Below are 15,616 nucleotides of genomic sequence, written 5' to 3' on the forward strand. Positions count from 1 at the left end.
TTTTGTCTGGCTGGTTTGGTTTGCCTTAGAGGTGGAAAAACCCCAGCCTTGGGCTGTGACTGCCCTGTTTGAGCAATTGGTCCTGATTTGGCACTCTCAGTTGGGTCCCGCCAGAACCACATCATCACAAAATGTAACACCCTACACACACTAGAGGCTAAGGTCTGCCCTCAGTCGATGTTCTGTCTTAGTCTGTTTCCTGCCGTATTCCTACCTAGGTAATTCTCATTCTAGGATCATGGGTCTCTAGGATGGGGCAGCTGGCACCACAGTGTAGCCCTTCCTGATCATGTTAGGATATGACAGTGTGTCAGAGAGTGACTCAGTCTCCTGCGCTAGTTTAACTTGGTGTGTCTTAAAGGCCCCAGGCCCACTGGCAGTCACCTTGGGAAATCCACCCTGTGTGCCCCTCTGGACAGTTTGTAGGGGGTGCGCACCCACTGTGCTTTCCCTGATAGCGGTGTCCTAAAGCTAATATCACCCTTTGTTTACAGAACTTCATTGCAATTCATCTCCAGAACACCTGGCAGAGCACCACTGGACACTGTTTGACCATGTCTTGGTGAATAACCTCTCCTCTCTGATAAGGTTCACGTGACGTTGCTGTAGACCTTGCCTGAATTTCACAATTTTGTCTGACCTCAATTCGTTTAGGTTGCTCCATTGTCTTTACAGACCTTAGAGTTCAAATTTCAGGAGCCCCTTTCTTCTAGCACATCTGCACTAAATGCCAGTGGAGTCTGGGTTGGGCCATTGGGCCTGGCACAGTAATTGCTAGCACTGCATCCTGCTACTTGTGAAGGGAGCAAAGTCTCCCACTTCTGACTTAAAAATTCACTATCTTGATTGCCCCCGATGGTCATGCAGGGTGAAAGCCACCCAGCTCAGAGGAGCAGCAGAAGGATTCTGTGTCTGTCCTACTTCACTCTTTCACCTGGGATGCATACACAAAAGGAGGCAGGTATGGCTGGAGCAGATTTATTTATGTATTTGAGACAATACAAGAGGAAATTGCTCATTATCATAGTGAGTGTGGAAAACCAGTCTTTGCACTTATTTTCCACTAGCAATTTCCTGTGTAGATCCTCATGTTGGTATACATTCTCCTCTCTTCTTGTGCTCCAAAGGCCCTTCATTGCTTTGGTGACTCTTTGTTTTGACAATACAGTAAATTCAGCAGAATGCCTTGTCTTGGATTGTAACTCCAAGGAAGAGAGACCAATCTGGGCTCTTTGCAGTTCATTGAGAAGAATGATGACACCTTGGTTCCAGAGAACAGAGCGTGTAATACCAGTGCCATGCACGGGATGGTTGTAGTTATTATAATTCTGCTCGATTAAATAAATTCAAGGGATTCTGTGTCTTACTTCCATGTGGTTCCTGGGGGATTGCAGGTAGAGAGACATGCAAAGAACATATGCAGCCACTTGAAAGGTGAAATGACCTTAGTCTATGCAAGGTGAATGAGTTGCATTATTTTTGTAACTTATTGTACCATATATTTTCCATAGAAGATACTTGAGCAAACAAAACACCCACACAGCAGCAATAACAGCCCAAGAACTACTGAATGATTAACACCAATAGCAGTATCTCTGGCAAACCTTCTCCCTTACTCTAGGCTGCAAGTTCCTTCAGGCAGGGATTCCATTTTCTTCTGAAATCAGTACAGTGTTGATTGTACCCAATAAAAAATGCTGACCCTCAAGCCCTTTGGCCTTTAGAGCAAAGGGAATAACCAAGTTCTACTTCCATCAACCCTCCCCCAGGCCCTGCTCTCTGCAGAGAAAAAGAGATGAACACATATTGCTAGGTGCATACTTCATGCATCTGGGAGATGCTTAGATCCCACAGGGACTGGGGACATGCAGGAACCACAGATGAGAGAAAGAAGTAAGAGAAGCTGGACTGTAACCTTACAATATCACAGTTCTGCTGAGTCCTTTCCTTTCACCCAGGGCTGGTGCAAGGAAGTTTCGCGCCCTAGGCAAAACTTCCACCTTGCGCCCCCCACCCCCAGCCCTGCATCAGCTCCCCTCCCTGTGGCAGCTCCCCCCCAGGGAGCCGTGCATTACCTCCCCATCCCAGCTAACCTCTGCTCCGCATCCTCCCTGAGCACGCCGCCCCTGCTGTAATTCTCCTTCCAGGCTTGCAGTGCCAAACAGCTGATTGGCACTGCAAGCCTGGGAGGCAGGAGAAGTGAAACAGAGACCGTGCACTCGGGGATGAACCGCTGTAAAAAAAAAAAATTAGGGGCACTGTTTTTTGGCACCCCCAAATTTGGTACCCTAGGCAACTGCCTAGTTCACCTTAATGGTAGCACCGGCCCTGCTTTCACCTATAATGATACTGGAGTTACTGCATCACAGGCCACCAATCTCTTATTGGCTGCTGGCCTGTCTCCCAGCCCACGAGGGATTGGTACCATGCCCAGAGTCTGGTACAGGCCCTGTTTCTCAGGGCTTCAGTTTTATTTCCTCCAAATAATACAAATTCAGCACAACAACCGTCCCTTCCCCATAAACCAGGGTCTTCTGCAGAGGCCAACCTTTCTCTGAAGGTTTTCTCTGTACAAGCCACTTGCCTAAAAGTCAGCTCTTTGCCCATGGTGGTATAGGGGGCTGTGCCTTTAATGACTGAGCTTCCCCGGCACAGCATCACAGTGGTGTTATCACCATTAGCAGGAAGTGGACACAGAGTGAAGTGCAGCCCTTGCGGACACCTTAAGCACTGAGGGATCACTGATTCCCACACACCTGCTGATCCAGAACCTTCCTGGCAGCTCTTCTCCCAGGCCTGCTCCAGACACTTGCCTGGGAGTTCGCCTGCCACAGGAGCCAGCCTGCTTCCTGTAGCTCTCTCCACCCCATCTGGGCCACTTGCTGGATTTTATCACCCCTGATCCCTCACTGCTCAGTCTCAGCTGGGAGGTCGCTAAGCCCAACTCCCCTTAAAGAGCCAGCCACCCTGTGACACCCTGATGCTCTCGACATGGCAGTAATCATTGTGTGGAGGTATGGCCTGCGGGGAGGATGGAGGAGGGAGCCCATCCATCAATCCACTGGAAGAGAAGAGCTACCTCTTCTCAACAAGCTCTAGGGTGCAACTGACCTGTTTAGGGATGAAGGGATTTCTCTGAGACCACAGCTATTCCCTTCCCTTCTGCCCTGCACAGTGAGGTTTACCAGAGAGTGACCCAAGTCACTCGGGGTAGTTTAGCATGGTTACTGTTCCAGTTTCTCAGGCTCCTTTGGCACGGGGTGTGTTACATGGGCCAGGCCTCTAGGCATGGTAGAGATCAAGGAATAAGACCTTGATAACTCAAGTCTATGGCTGGTGAGCCATGTTCTGAGTTATCTGTACTGGCCAGGTGCCTGCTGGACTTTCCTGTATAGCCGCCTCCTAATGCAAATACTCCCTTTGTTTATACAACTTCATTGCAATTTATTCGCAAGCTATCTTGGCAGAATGTGCTGACTTGCTATAGTTTAACTCTGCCTTGGTCTGTAAATAATCTTGCCTGACTGATACGAAGCACGGGACATTTCTGTAGCCTTTGGCTGACTTTCACTACAGCACAGTGTTTCTAGTTGGTTTCTACAGACCTCAGCAATAAAGTTTCCAAGAGCCCCTTTCTTCTAGCAGATCAACAATCCAAAAGTGATTTGAAATTTACAACCGAGGCAAGGGGGAAAAAAACATGCAGGGAAAGGCTCCAGACCCAGCGGGATGAATCACTGCCTCAAAAAGGTTATTAGGAGTAAGCAGAGAGCGTATAGAGAATGGAAAAAGGGGCTGATCAGCCAAGAAAGTGACATCCTGGAGGTTAGCAAACGTAGGAATAAAGGGAGAAGTGCTAAAAGTCAAGCTGGATTAGCTCTTGCCAGGGAAATGACAATAAATAATTAGGGGGTTTTTTGGTTATATAAATAAAAAGAGAATAAGGAAGGATGAAGTTAGGCTGCTCTGCAGTGTGGCTGGGAAGTGGGAAGGAGATTGAAGATAATCTGGGTCTGGCCGCAAAACTAAATGAATATTTTGCCTTGGTTTTCAGTGAGGATGAGAATCTGGAACCTGTGCATGGAGGCAGGACAGCAGGTCTACACTACGCGTTTATGCCGATTTTAGCAGCTTTAAACTGATTTAACGCTGCACCCATCCACACAATGAGGCCCTTTATATCGATATAAAGGGCTCTTTAAACCGGTTTCTGTACTTCTCCCCGACAAGAGGAGTAGGACTGAAATCAGTATTACCATATCAGATTAGTTAGTGTGGCCGCAAATCGACAGTATTGGCCTCCGGGCGGTATCCCACAGTGCACCAGTGTGACTGCTCTGGAAAGCAATCTGAACTCGGATGCACTGGCCAGGTAAACAGAAAAAGCCCCGTGAACTTTTGAATTGCCTTTCCTGTTTGCCCAACGTGGAACTCTGATCAGCACGGGTGGCGATGCAGTCCCAAATCCAAAAAGAGCTCAGCATGGACGCGTACGGGAGATACGGATCTGATTGAGCTGTATACGGGAGACAAATTGTTCTATCAGAGCTCATTCCGAAGACGAATGCCAAAAGCATTTGAAAAAAATCTCCAGGCTCTGATGGAGCGATGCCACAGCTACAAGTGCTATTGACAAGCGTCCGGAAAGCCAAAGAATCAAATGGCCCTCATGGAAGGAGGGAGGGGGTACCGTGAGGACTCCAGCTAATGCCCACAGTCCCAGCAGTCTGCCAAATATTTGCATTCTTGGCTGGCTCCCATGCCTGAGGGTCAAACAAATTGTCCGCATGGTCGGATATATCCCAGTCAATTTATCCGCCTCCCCCCTCCGTGAAAAAAACAGGGAAAAAACTCGTTTCTTGACTTTTTCAATGTCACCGTATGTCTACTCCTGCTGCCTGGTAGACTGCGGTGCTGGGGCCGGACCAGCAGCATCCCTCCCTTCCCTTCCCCGGTGGCAGATGGTACAGTGCGTGACTGGTAGCCGTCTCATCAATCACCCATGAGTGCTCCTGGTGGCCCAGTGTAGGTCTGCCGGGGGGCGCTGGGTAAAGAATAGGAAGACTCCAAGGTTATTCCTGGTAAATGGTACAGAAGGGCTGGTACATCTTCATCATAGCAACGGGGGGATGAGTTCCATCACCCCTCCCCCTGTTCATGTCTAAAGAAATATTGCTGTCAGCCGGGACTATCATAGCAGGGGTCCTCTCCCCCCACCCATTTAATTTCTGCTGGACTTATCAATGCAGCTGGAGGCTGCCTCCCCTCGATTTTAACTCAACTAAAAGTCAGTGTTTCTTATCTGCACTTTATTACTTTCATCACACCAAATGGGGGGATGTTGTAACGGTAGCCAGAAGGGTTGGCGGGAGGAGGGAAGCACGGGTGGGGTAGTTGCAGGAGTCCCCCTGAATAGGCTGCAGCTCATCACTTTTCTGGCGAGATCTGACACCGGAAGCGCTGTGCTCTGGTTCTCTGATAACCTAGGTTCCTAGTACACATGCCCATATTCTAGGCAGGAACTGGACTCTATTTTTAGATACAACATAGGAGGGTAAGACCCAGGGGTCATTCCATTTGTGTCTTGTGCCCCCAGCCGACCTCAGCGAAGGTCAGCAGGAGCACCACTGACAGCAGCGATGTAAAGAATGATCTGATAAGCGGCCATCCATTTGCCAGTTTACAATGGGCATGCCGATGTACAGAATGACGATAACGTCATCTCGATCGCAATTTGTTTTTTTATCGTTTTTTCTTCTCTGTTTTGTTTTTTATTTTTTTGTTTTTTTTTATTTTGTTATTTTTGTTTATGTTTCTTTTTTTTTTTTCTTCTGTTGTGTTCTTACTTTTCTCTTTGGTTTTTTTTTTTTTGGTTTTTTTTGTGTTTTTTTATGTTTTTAGTTTTTTTAATTTTTTTTTTTTTTTTTTTTTGTTTTTTTTTTTCGTTTTGTTTTTTTTTATAGCTACCCACAGTGCAATGTTCCAGAAATCGACGCTAGCCTCGGTACATGGACGCACACCACCGAATTATTGTGCTTTGTGTGGCTGCGTGCACTCGACTTTATACAATCTGTTTTACAAAACTGGTTTATGTAAAATCGGAATAATCCTGTAGTGTAGACATACCCTGAGGTAGAAGGAAAACATAAAGAGCTTAATGCATTCACATCACAAGAACCAGATACCGTCCGTCCCAGAATGCTGAAAGAACTGGCACGTGAGATTGCTAGTCCAGTAATAAATCTACCTATTCAGGGCTAAGCCCATATGACAGGAGACTCACTAACATTGTTCCTGTATTTAAGAAAGAGGAAAAAATGATCCAGGCAATTACAGATCGGTTAGTCTGACTCCAGTCATATGCAAAGTTAAAGAGCCAGTTGGAGAGGAAAGAATAATGAAGTGTGTAGAGGCAGATGGTAAAAGGGATGTAATACAACATGGGTTTACCAAAGATCATGCCAGACTGACCTGATTTCCTTCTTGGAGAACGTAACTGTTTTTTTTTAGATAAGGGAAGTGCAGTATTTCTAATGTACTTGGACTTCAGTAAACCATTTTACATGGTACGACGTCGGAAATTATTAGTTTAGTTAAGGAAAATGGAGATTAGTACAAGCAATATAAAGTGGATAAGGAACTGGCTAAAGGGGAGAAGACAACGGGTTGTGCTGAAAGGTGAATTATCAGACTGGAAGGAGGTTACTAGTGGAGTTCCTCAAGGATCAGTTTGGGACCAATCTGATTCAATATTTTTATTAATGACCTTGGCACACACAGTAGGTGTGTGCTAATGAAACTGGCTGATGAAACAAAGTTGGCAGGCATCGTCAATACAAAGAGGTATCAGAACATTACACAGGAAGATCTGGATGACCTTGAAGGCTGGAGTAACAGAAATGGGATGGAATTCAATAGTACAAAGTGGAAGATCATACACTTAGGATCTAATGGTAAAAATTTCTGTTTCAAGCTGGGGACTTATCAGTTCAAAACAACAGAGGAGGAGAAAGACCTGGGGGTACTGGCCAATCACAGGATGACTATACTCCACCAATGTAATATGGCTGGGAAAAAGGAAAATGTGATCCTAGTATGTATCAGGCAAGACATTTCCAAAAGAGCCAGCGAAATATGAATGCCATTGTACAAGACATAGGTGAGACCTCATCTGTAATACTGTGTGCAGTTCTGATCACCCATGTTCAAGAAAGATGAATTTAAACAGGAACAGGTGCAGAGAAGAGCTACTAGGGTGATCAGGGAAATCGAGGGCCTGTCTTCTGAGAGGAGACTGGAAGAGCGTGGCTTGTTTGGTCTAGCAAAGAGAAGGCTGAGAGGGGATCTGATTGCTCCTGATAAATACAGCAGGAGCGTAAACACCACGGAGGGTGAAGTGCGATGTAAGCTAAAGGACAATGCTGGCGCAAGAACAAATGGACATGAACTGGCCCTGAACAAATTCAGGTTGGAAATTAGAAGAAGGTTTGTAATCATCAGAGAGATGAGGTTCTGGGGCAGCTGCCCAAAGGGAGTTGTGGGGACAAACAAGCTAATTAGTTTTAAGAGAACTGGACAAATTGATGAGTGCATTTGTATGCCTGGGTTGCTTGTAAACATGGGGGGCAGAGCTCAACAGGCCCAGGGCTCACTTCCACTTTATATCTTATGTTCTTTAAAGCTCATGCTTCACAGCTTCAGCCAGCCCAGCTACAGGGTCAGGAAGGGATTTCCCTAGGGTAACCGTATTTTCCCAAAGGGAAAACAGGACACTGTACTGGGCCAGCCTAAGGTGTCGTCCCGCCCCTCTTAAAATGTCATTTCAAGCCTCCCCTTTCTTTGCCTGCACCTCTTCATTTCTCTATTACTGGTCTTAGGATGAAGTGCTTGAAGTCATTCCCCATGTGCCTTTGCATCACTTCTTCCCTTTACACCTTGACCACAGCCAGAAACGTTGGATGGTTGCAATGGCCCTACCTAGTGCAACACATTTCAGCCTGGCTGCCCCCAAAGAGGAGATCCAAAGGCACCCTGGGCCAGCCTGCAACACTGCAGCGAAGCTAGCAGCTGTCTGCTTGCTAGTGCTCTTCACGCTTCTGAATTCCATCCCAAATCAGGGCCTCTCAAACCCTGGACGAGAATAGAAGCTCCCACAATGGCCAGAGGAAAGACTGCAGGGAGGAGTGGGGGAGCAGTCCAGATTGATTCTGACAAAAGATTGCTACAGCAACAATAAAAGAATCATCCTCATCCTAAGACTAACACGCTGTGTTTTATAGTGGCCAGTCACTGGCAGATCTCAAAGCGCTTTACAAACACAAACCAGGGAAACCTCACAACAGCCCTGTGAGGTAGGGAACTATTTTATTAATCTCCTTTTTGCAGATATTGGAAACAGGGTCACAGAGGGGCAAAGTCGCTTACCAAAGGCTGCGCAACGAATGTGTGCAGAGCCCAGAGCCCCTGACTCCCAGTCCCATGCTGTAACCATTAGAGCATGCTTCCTCTCTTTTGGCATGTCATTATCACAGGTTACTTACAGTAACTGGGAGTCCCAGGTGTGTATTTATTCCCACCTGGACTCTTCATGTGAACCACCAGAGTAACATCTAGGGGCAAAGCTAGGGCCAGCTACCCATCCAGAGAGGGGTCTATCCACTAACCTAATCTGCTACTTCTGTAGAGGGTACAGCTCAAGTGCTGATTAAACAAGTCCCTCAAAGGAGGCCTGGTGGAGAAAAGTAACAGGTTTCTGCTGAGTTTACTTTATTGAAGCAGCACAGTGAGATATAGTGACGTGAGGAGAGCAGAGAATGGGACTCCCCGGAGGGACCACAGAATCAGAGGAGCTAGAGCTGGGAAAAGACTGACTGGGCTATCTAATGCCATCTCCCTACACCTGAGCCAGTGCAGGACTGTCCCCCCGAGAGTGTAGGAGAAGGATGAAGGCAGGTTTTGCAGCACTGAGGATTAGAGCAACTTCCTTCATGCTTAACATCAATTCTTCCATGACTTGCCCTGGAGAGAGAGGGAGACAGGGTGCATAGTGTCATCGTTCCGGAGGGCAAAACCTCTCTGAAGAGACCTTGAAAAACCAAACAGTGCCCAACTCTCTGCACTCCTCGGGGAATCTAGCCCCGAAGGCACGGCCCTGCCTTGTGAGGGGCCAGGAAGCAACACATGCTCCACAAAGCAGGTAGCCTGCGGCTCCCTTCCCCAGGGCAGCTCGGACTGAGAAGGCTTGCACTGTGGCTACAGGTGCTGGGATGGTTTGGTTCGGGGGGTTCACTTCTCCCCAGTACCCATGCACACCTGGCCACTCTCACAGGCCCAGCCGCAAGCTGCCCTGGTTACCTGTATTGGGGAGGGATTCCCTTCGTCCCCGTTTAAATCCCATCACCACCCCCAAAGAAACATCATAGGGCCCCTCTCTTTGGGTGCAGAGGGGAGGGCAAGGCTCCCTGCAGAGTCTTTCAGCCAAGCTCCAGAGACCATGCAGGATTTGGACTGCAAACCCTTGTTCTGGTGCTGTGCTCTGCCCATTATGAACAAAGCAAAGATCTGGGCTTTCTGCAGAATCCCTGGGTGAAATTCGGTGGTTTGTGTTCTGCAGCCTATATTATTGCCAAGGTCCCTTCTGGCTTAAAAATGTACGTGTCTATGAATCTGGACATATCTATCTAGGTGCTTTTATGGCTCCTCGTCATAGCAGCAGGAGATGAGCATCTTTGTCTGTACCTTTGTCATGCTTCTGCTTTGGTACTTGCTGGTGGTCTGAACTCCTTTACTTCTGGGAAGAGATACACAGAGCAAGAGGTGAGCCTAACTGACCACCTGAGCGAATGAGCCCTGTTATGTTAGATAACCATGTGGGCTTATGATTTGTGCATTCGTTTGTTGTGTGTTAACAATGTGCACTTGGTGTTGTACATTGAAACAACATTGTGGGTTACAAAAACAGGGTCAAGAAAACTGGCAATCTGCCAGCTAGAGGAAGTACCCACAACTTTAGCCTGAAGCTAACAACCATTTTTACTCACTTACAACTGGAGCACCTAAGTCTTCTTTTCACTTCTGTCTTCCCATTTTTCCTACACTGTGTGTCTGTCTGTCTTTGGTTGGGAAAATTGACTCGACAAAGCTAACAGCTTTGTACGAGAGCTAAGAATATCTGGGTGCTGCCCTGTAAACACTTCCATCATGTAAGAAAAGGGTTAAGAAAGAAAACCTGGGAATGTGGAGCATCATGAGTGTGGTTTTTAAGCAGTGAATGCCTTAGGACAAGAGAAAGAATCCTGGAGTTTTCAGTAGTAGGAGTGAGATGGGCTGTAACAATTTATTAATCCACGTGGGATTACAGCACCATTGTCTCCAAGAACCCAGAGATGTGCTTATCTGGGACAAGGCAGAGCACAAAACCCAGCGTGAAGCATGTGAGAGCTAGGCACAAAGCATTCTCCATTTGGCGTATTTGCTTGTGCAACAATCTTCAGAAGAGATCAGGTGACTCCAGGGTCTGGCCATTTAGAAATGTTGCAAAACCTTGCTCTCTCAGAAAGCCTTTCCACAATAAGTGACACTCGCATTCTGAACCCCCTTTTATTCCCAAATCTCTGCCGACCACCTTCCCCTCAAAACACCCTAATCCAAGCAGAGTTTTGACATCGAAAAGGGAGATGTTCCAGAGCCTCCTTGAAGTCCACTAGGGTCTTCTCCATCTCTATTGATTTTACGTGGAAAGCACCCAGATACTATGGTGATGAGTGGTAGTATAAAACCCCAAAACAGTTTGAACCCCAGCCTAAATTTAATCCAGATCTAAATCCCATTTCTTTGCTCTGTCTCTAATTCTTTCCTGTCTCTCTCCCTGTAGTTTTAGGGCCATAGCAGCAGATAGACACCACAGTTGCCAACTTTCATGTGGTAAATTAGCTCTCTGACTTTCACAATAAGCCAAAAATCCAGCTAATCCTCTTTCAAAACAAACCAGTCCCTAAGAACCCCAACACTATGTGACTAGATCCCCCAGCGTGCAGTCTGGGACTGTGGTGGGCCCGCCGTGCACCCTTGACTCTCTCCTCCACTTACCCTTTTGCCCCTGCTTGCCAGGAGTTGATCAAAAAAAAAAAAAGAAACACAAGCTACAAGCTAAAACCTAGCCAACAAACAACTCACAAACCACTTACTCCAAAAACAAGCTCAATTTCTGCATTTTTTTCGCAGGTTTGGCATGTCTGGCAGACACACACCTTATCATTGGTATGTTGCCAATGTGAATTATCCGCACAGCGGTAGTGCCTACAGACCCTAGTCATGCACTAGGTTGGAATCGTGCCAGGTGCTGTACAAACACAGAACAAAACGATGCCCCTTGACCCAGAGAATCTGCACTGTTCTTGCATCTGGCCTCACTTTAATTAATAAGTAAAAGAGCTGGACAAACCTGAGTGCACGCTCCTATATGCTTTATACCAATCTCAGATCTCGTTTTCCTGGGGAAATAAAAGTCAGAAGAAGAGATTAGACAAGATGAATGCTCACTTTCCTCTAGGGAGTCACATCTCTCCAGAAGTCACCACCACATTAGCTAATTTCAGACTACGGCAGATGGGATTTATTACAATTTCCTTGGGACAATGTCTGATCTCTCCCCAACCTGAGAAGGATTCATTCTCTCTATCTATACATCTCTGTACATCCATTGGGCCCTTCACCGTGGCTTCTGACACCTTCTCTGATACTGGAAGGTACCATTAGCAACTTTCCCCTACATTTTAGTAGCAAATGTTAAATCCCTATTTTCGCTTCCGAAGAAGGAAGGGTTCCTTACGCTGCAAGCTTTGATCAATTGCAGTAGTTGTCATGCACTGCTGAGACCCTGACCCAAATCATTCATATTTGTTGGCTCCCAATTAGGAAATAAGAGAGGCCATAAGAGGGTTTCCAAGAAATTGAGGTTATATAAAGGCGCTAGTCATGTGCCACAGAGCACAGTGAATAGCACCAAGGTGAGCAAAGAGAACCAAGTGCTCACTGTGCCAACTTTTCCTGTGGTTGCAAGAGCTAATGTACTTTTCCCATGGTTTCATTTTAACTCTCCTAGGTACGTTTGTAACAAGACAAGGTCATAGGAGGCTGATCTGATTTTCAATACATGGGAGATTCCTCTATTTGGGGACATTTGTTTGCTGTGATGAGTCAGTTAAAATAAACTAAGCCAGCCACAACACACTATGATTCACCGAAGGGCTCTGCTCTCTTCCCTTCAGCTGCTCCTGGTCAATCTAATCTCACTTCTGGTCTCTTCTGCCCTGGAGACTCCATGCATACGACTGAAAGGAGATTTTAAGATGTCCCTCTTTTCCTACAGGTGTTGCGCCCCTCGGCATAACATGCCCCTGACTCTGCTGAGTCCACAGCTCTTTGCTTCTGAGGAGCACTTGTCGGAACGTTCCACTTTCAAGGAATTAAAAAGAAAGGGAAGCCAGTCATGTGATTAATACACAAGACTGGTGCCTGGATCCTCAAAGGCATTTAGGTGCCTAACTCCCATTAACATATGGACTTGGGAGTCTGTTCTCTGCTCAGCTGCAGCCCCGGAATGACCATGGCCACGTTGCTGCTCTGTCTGTGCAAACAGAGGAATAATTGTGCTCCCAGATTTCACAGGGGCATGTTGTGCAGTGTAATTCATTCACATTTGGGGATCTGGCACTGGAGGGGTGAGGGAAAAGGAGAGCCAGCGTATTTGTATTTTCAGTAAATCTGGCACAGTTCCCTAGGAGAGGCGCTCTCAGACTGAGCAGTCGGGACAGTGCCTATGTAGGCCCTGCAGCATGGCCTGCCCAAGCGTTCAAACAGTGCCGTTCCCAGAAGTTCTCATTTGGGGAACTGTTTCAATAGCTGCTCCAAGTCAGAGCAGAAACTATAACATCAACATGTCCCATGGGATGAAAAATCCACTTTCCATAGGGTTCAAGACCATACAAATGCCAAGGTCACTGCTGGGGAAAGCGCTCAAGCCAACCAACTTCCACTCAGGGCAGCTGCCACTAAATGGCATCAATCCCACATGCTTAGCTGCTCGTTACTGAACACAGAAATAGCGAGTTTGGCAGTGAAGGAAAACTGAGATCACCTGCACTGAATGGATCTATGAAAGAAGGCAGGAAAATTAACTCTTCTCTTGCCACCATGCAGCTTGCGGGATTACCTGACTCATTAGAGCTCCCTTTCTAGAGCAGCTCTGAAGAACATTTGATGAGTCGCTTATTCAACAATTTTCACATGAATTACCCAAGGAATCATTTTTTCATTATCTACCCAGCTGGCTTCCTCTCAACTCAAATGACTCTACTAAAGTCACAAGGGAGGTACGGGTCATCCAGCTGTCCAGGAGTCAGGGGATCAGGATTCTATTCCTGGATCTGCCACTTATCTCCTGTGTGACATTGGGGAAGTCATTTAGCCTCACTGTTCCTCATTTTCCCAATCTATAAAATGGGGAGACTATCACTTTGAGATCCAGCTATGAGAAGAGCACTATATAAGAGCTATATTATTATAAAAAGGCAGGAAGAGCAGCCTTACCCAGAGGAGTAAATGCTTCAAAGAGGATATTAGTGTACTCACAGGATTCGGTCGCACAGCATACACTCGCCGCTATGTGTCACACCGTCTGTTCCACACACCATCTGGGAGGTCCGAGTGCACAGTATTCTCCCTTTGGTTTGGGGGTACTGACTGCAGTTGGCCTGTTGATATGACACAACAGAATACGGCGGTGAGTGGTCACATGCTCCTGCCCTGCTATCTTTGTGGGTTTGAGAATGGAAGGAAAGCCAGCAGGTGTCAGGTCTGGGAGATGTCCATGTAAATATTCAGCCTGAAGAAGAATATGTCTGGTTTTCTCTCTTGGGGTGGAAGACTGGGCTTGTCTACACTTACTGGGGGATTGACACACGGAGATTGGTGCATTGGCAGAGACCTGCTAAATCGACTGCAGATCACTCTCCCATCGACTCCTGTACCCCACTGGATCGAGAAGAGGAGTCGATGGGAGAGTGACACTGTGTAGTGTGGACCCCGCGATAAGTAGCTCTAAGCTACGCCAGCTTGAGTTGCACTATTCACGTAACTCAAATTGAGTAGCTTAGATCGAATTTCCCCTGTAGTGTAGACCTTAGACAGTATAGGAAGGAGGGGTCTGCAGTCCAGTTCTAAACACGAGTCACAACTGGGCCCTTTGTGGATAAAATGGCCTGAAGGGAATCTAGCTAGCCAAAGCCAGTCTGGGCCTGTTGGACGAAGAGTCAGCAGCTGCGGGAGAAGTTCTGAGCTACCCAGGATGGGGCAGAGATGAAGATTGTGTTTGCGGTCTCAGCGGGGCACCAGTGACTACTCGTTACCGTCCACATGCTGTTGTTTTATATTACCTCTCCTTTCAGGGGCAGGGACTACCCTTCGTCTTCATGTCTGTACAGCCCCTCATACAGCCACACTGATCCCTGCTTGGGGCCGTGAGGCCCCACCGCAACCAGAATAATACTATCTTCTGTCAGTGACAACGAGAAGCACTGAACGCTCCCTGGTGTTGTATATGAAATGCAGCCTCACCTTTACTGGAGCAGCGTTGGCACATTCCCCCTCAGACCGTACTGTAATGCGGTTTCCAGTTCTCCTGCAGAAGGGAAAAAGGGTACGGAATGACACACAGTTACACTGCCACCCCCATCTCCTGGCAGCATAGCTTGGGTGAGTCCTTGGCACATTCACCGCACTGGGCTGGGGCTTCCAAGTCTATGAGGACTTTTAAAATCACAATTTGCTGGGACAGGAGGGGCCATGAACCCTTGTTGCATCTTAATTGACTGTCATCGTTTTAATCTTCCGCTCTTGCCTCTTCTGCTCTGTTTGTTTCATGGCAAGGCACCAAGGACCACGCACCACTAGCCAGGAGAGAAATAGGACTACTTGGTTACACTTGTGAAAGGAGAAAGGCAAGGTATTGGAAGCCATTGCTCATACTCACATCATCTCCGAACACAAGACACATCTGTTGCTGTATGTTTTTCCGTCAGTGCCACAAATGGGTTCCCAGGAATTTCTGCAGAGAATTGCTTCACCTTTTACTCCGTGCAGAATTCGCCTGCAGTCCACCTAAAAAGAGAGTGAAATAATATCTGATGTTTCTTGCATCCTTATCCAGTTAGATGTTTTTTGCAATTTAACAGAACTTGAGACCTATCCTCCCAGAAGGATTCAAATCATAGCATCTTCATTTAAACTACACTCCTCAGTAGCATAGAACAACTAGGGTACAATGTTGAATACCTCAAACACACACTCCACAGCTCCTCTGATCTTTATTGAGACCACGTTTCAGTGTGTTAGGTCTCTCTCAGGGTCCGATTCACATAAGAAGATAACAGTCTACTTCTGCTACCTGCTAACAAAGTTATTCCTTTATTAGAGTAGCAAAAGCCTGTACAATTAGTGCTGAATGTATCAGGTTTCATCTTTGCTGACATCCCATGTCGGGATTGTTTTGCATATCATTTACCGCAGAAGAAACTGCTGGGTGCTTTCAATACTGACCTCTGATGATCATTGGTGG

The 15,616-nt window shown here is 46.9% G+C and overlaps 1 protein-coding gene across 1 annotated transcript; it reads right to left on the reverse strand.

The window, feature by feature from the left end:
• Positions 1-8,288: 8,288 nt before the first annotated feature.
• On the reverse strand, positions 8,289-15,148 carry LOC116836704 (ovomucoid-like). Its single transcript, XM_075068301.1, has 6 exons — positions 15,032-15,148; positions 14,617-14,680; positions 13,633-13,754; positions 11,444-11,492; positions 9,739-9,790; positions 8,289-9,018 (listed from the first exon to the last, which is right to left on the reverse strand). Exons 1-5 carry the CDS (start codon positions 15,034-15,036, stop codon positions 9,785-9,787), a joined length of 246 nt encoding a protein of 81 aa, XP_074924402.1. The 5' UTR covers positions 15,037-15,148; the 3' UTR covers positions 8,289-9,018; positions 9,739-9,784.
• Between the last annotated feature and the right edge of the window lie 468 nt (positions 15,149-15,616).

The sequence above is a fragment of the Chelonoidis abingdonii genome, chromosome 7, assembly GCF_003597395.2.
Source record: "Chelonoidis abingdonii isolate Lonesome George chromosome 7, CheloAbing_2.0, whole genome shotgun sequence".
Lineage (NCBI taxonomy): Eukaryota > Metazoa > Chordata > Testudines > Testudinidae > Chelonoidis > Chelonoidis abingdonii.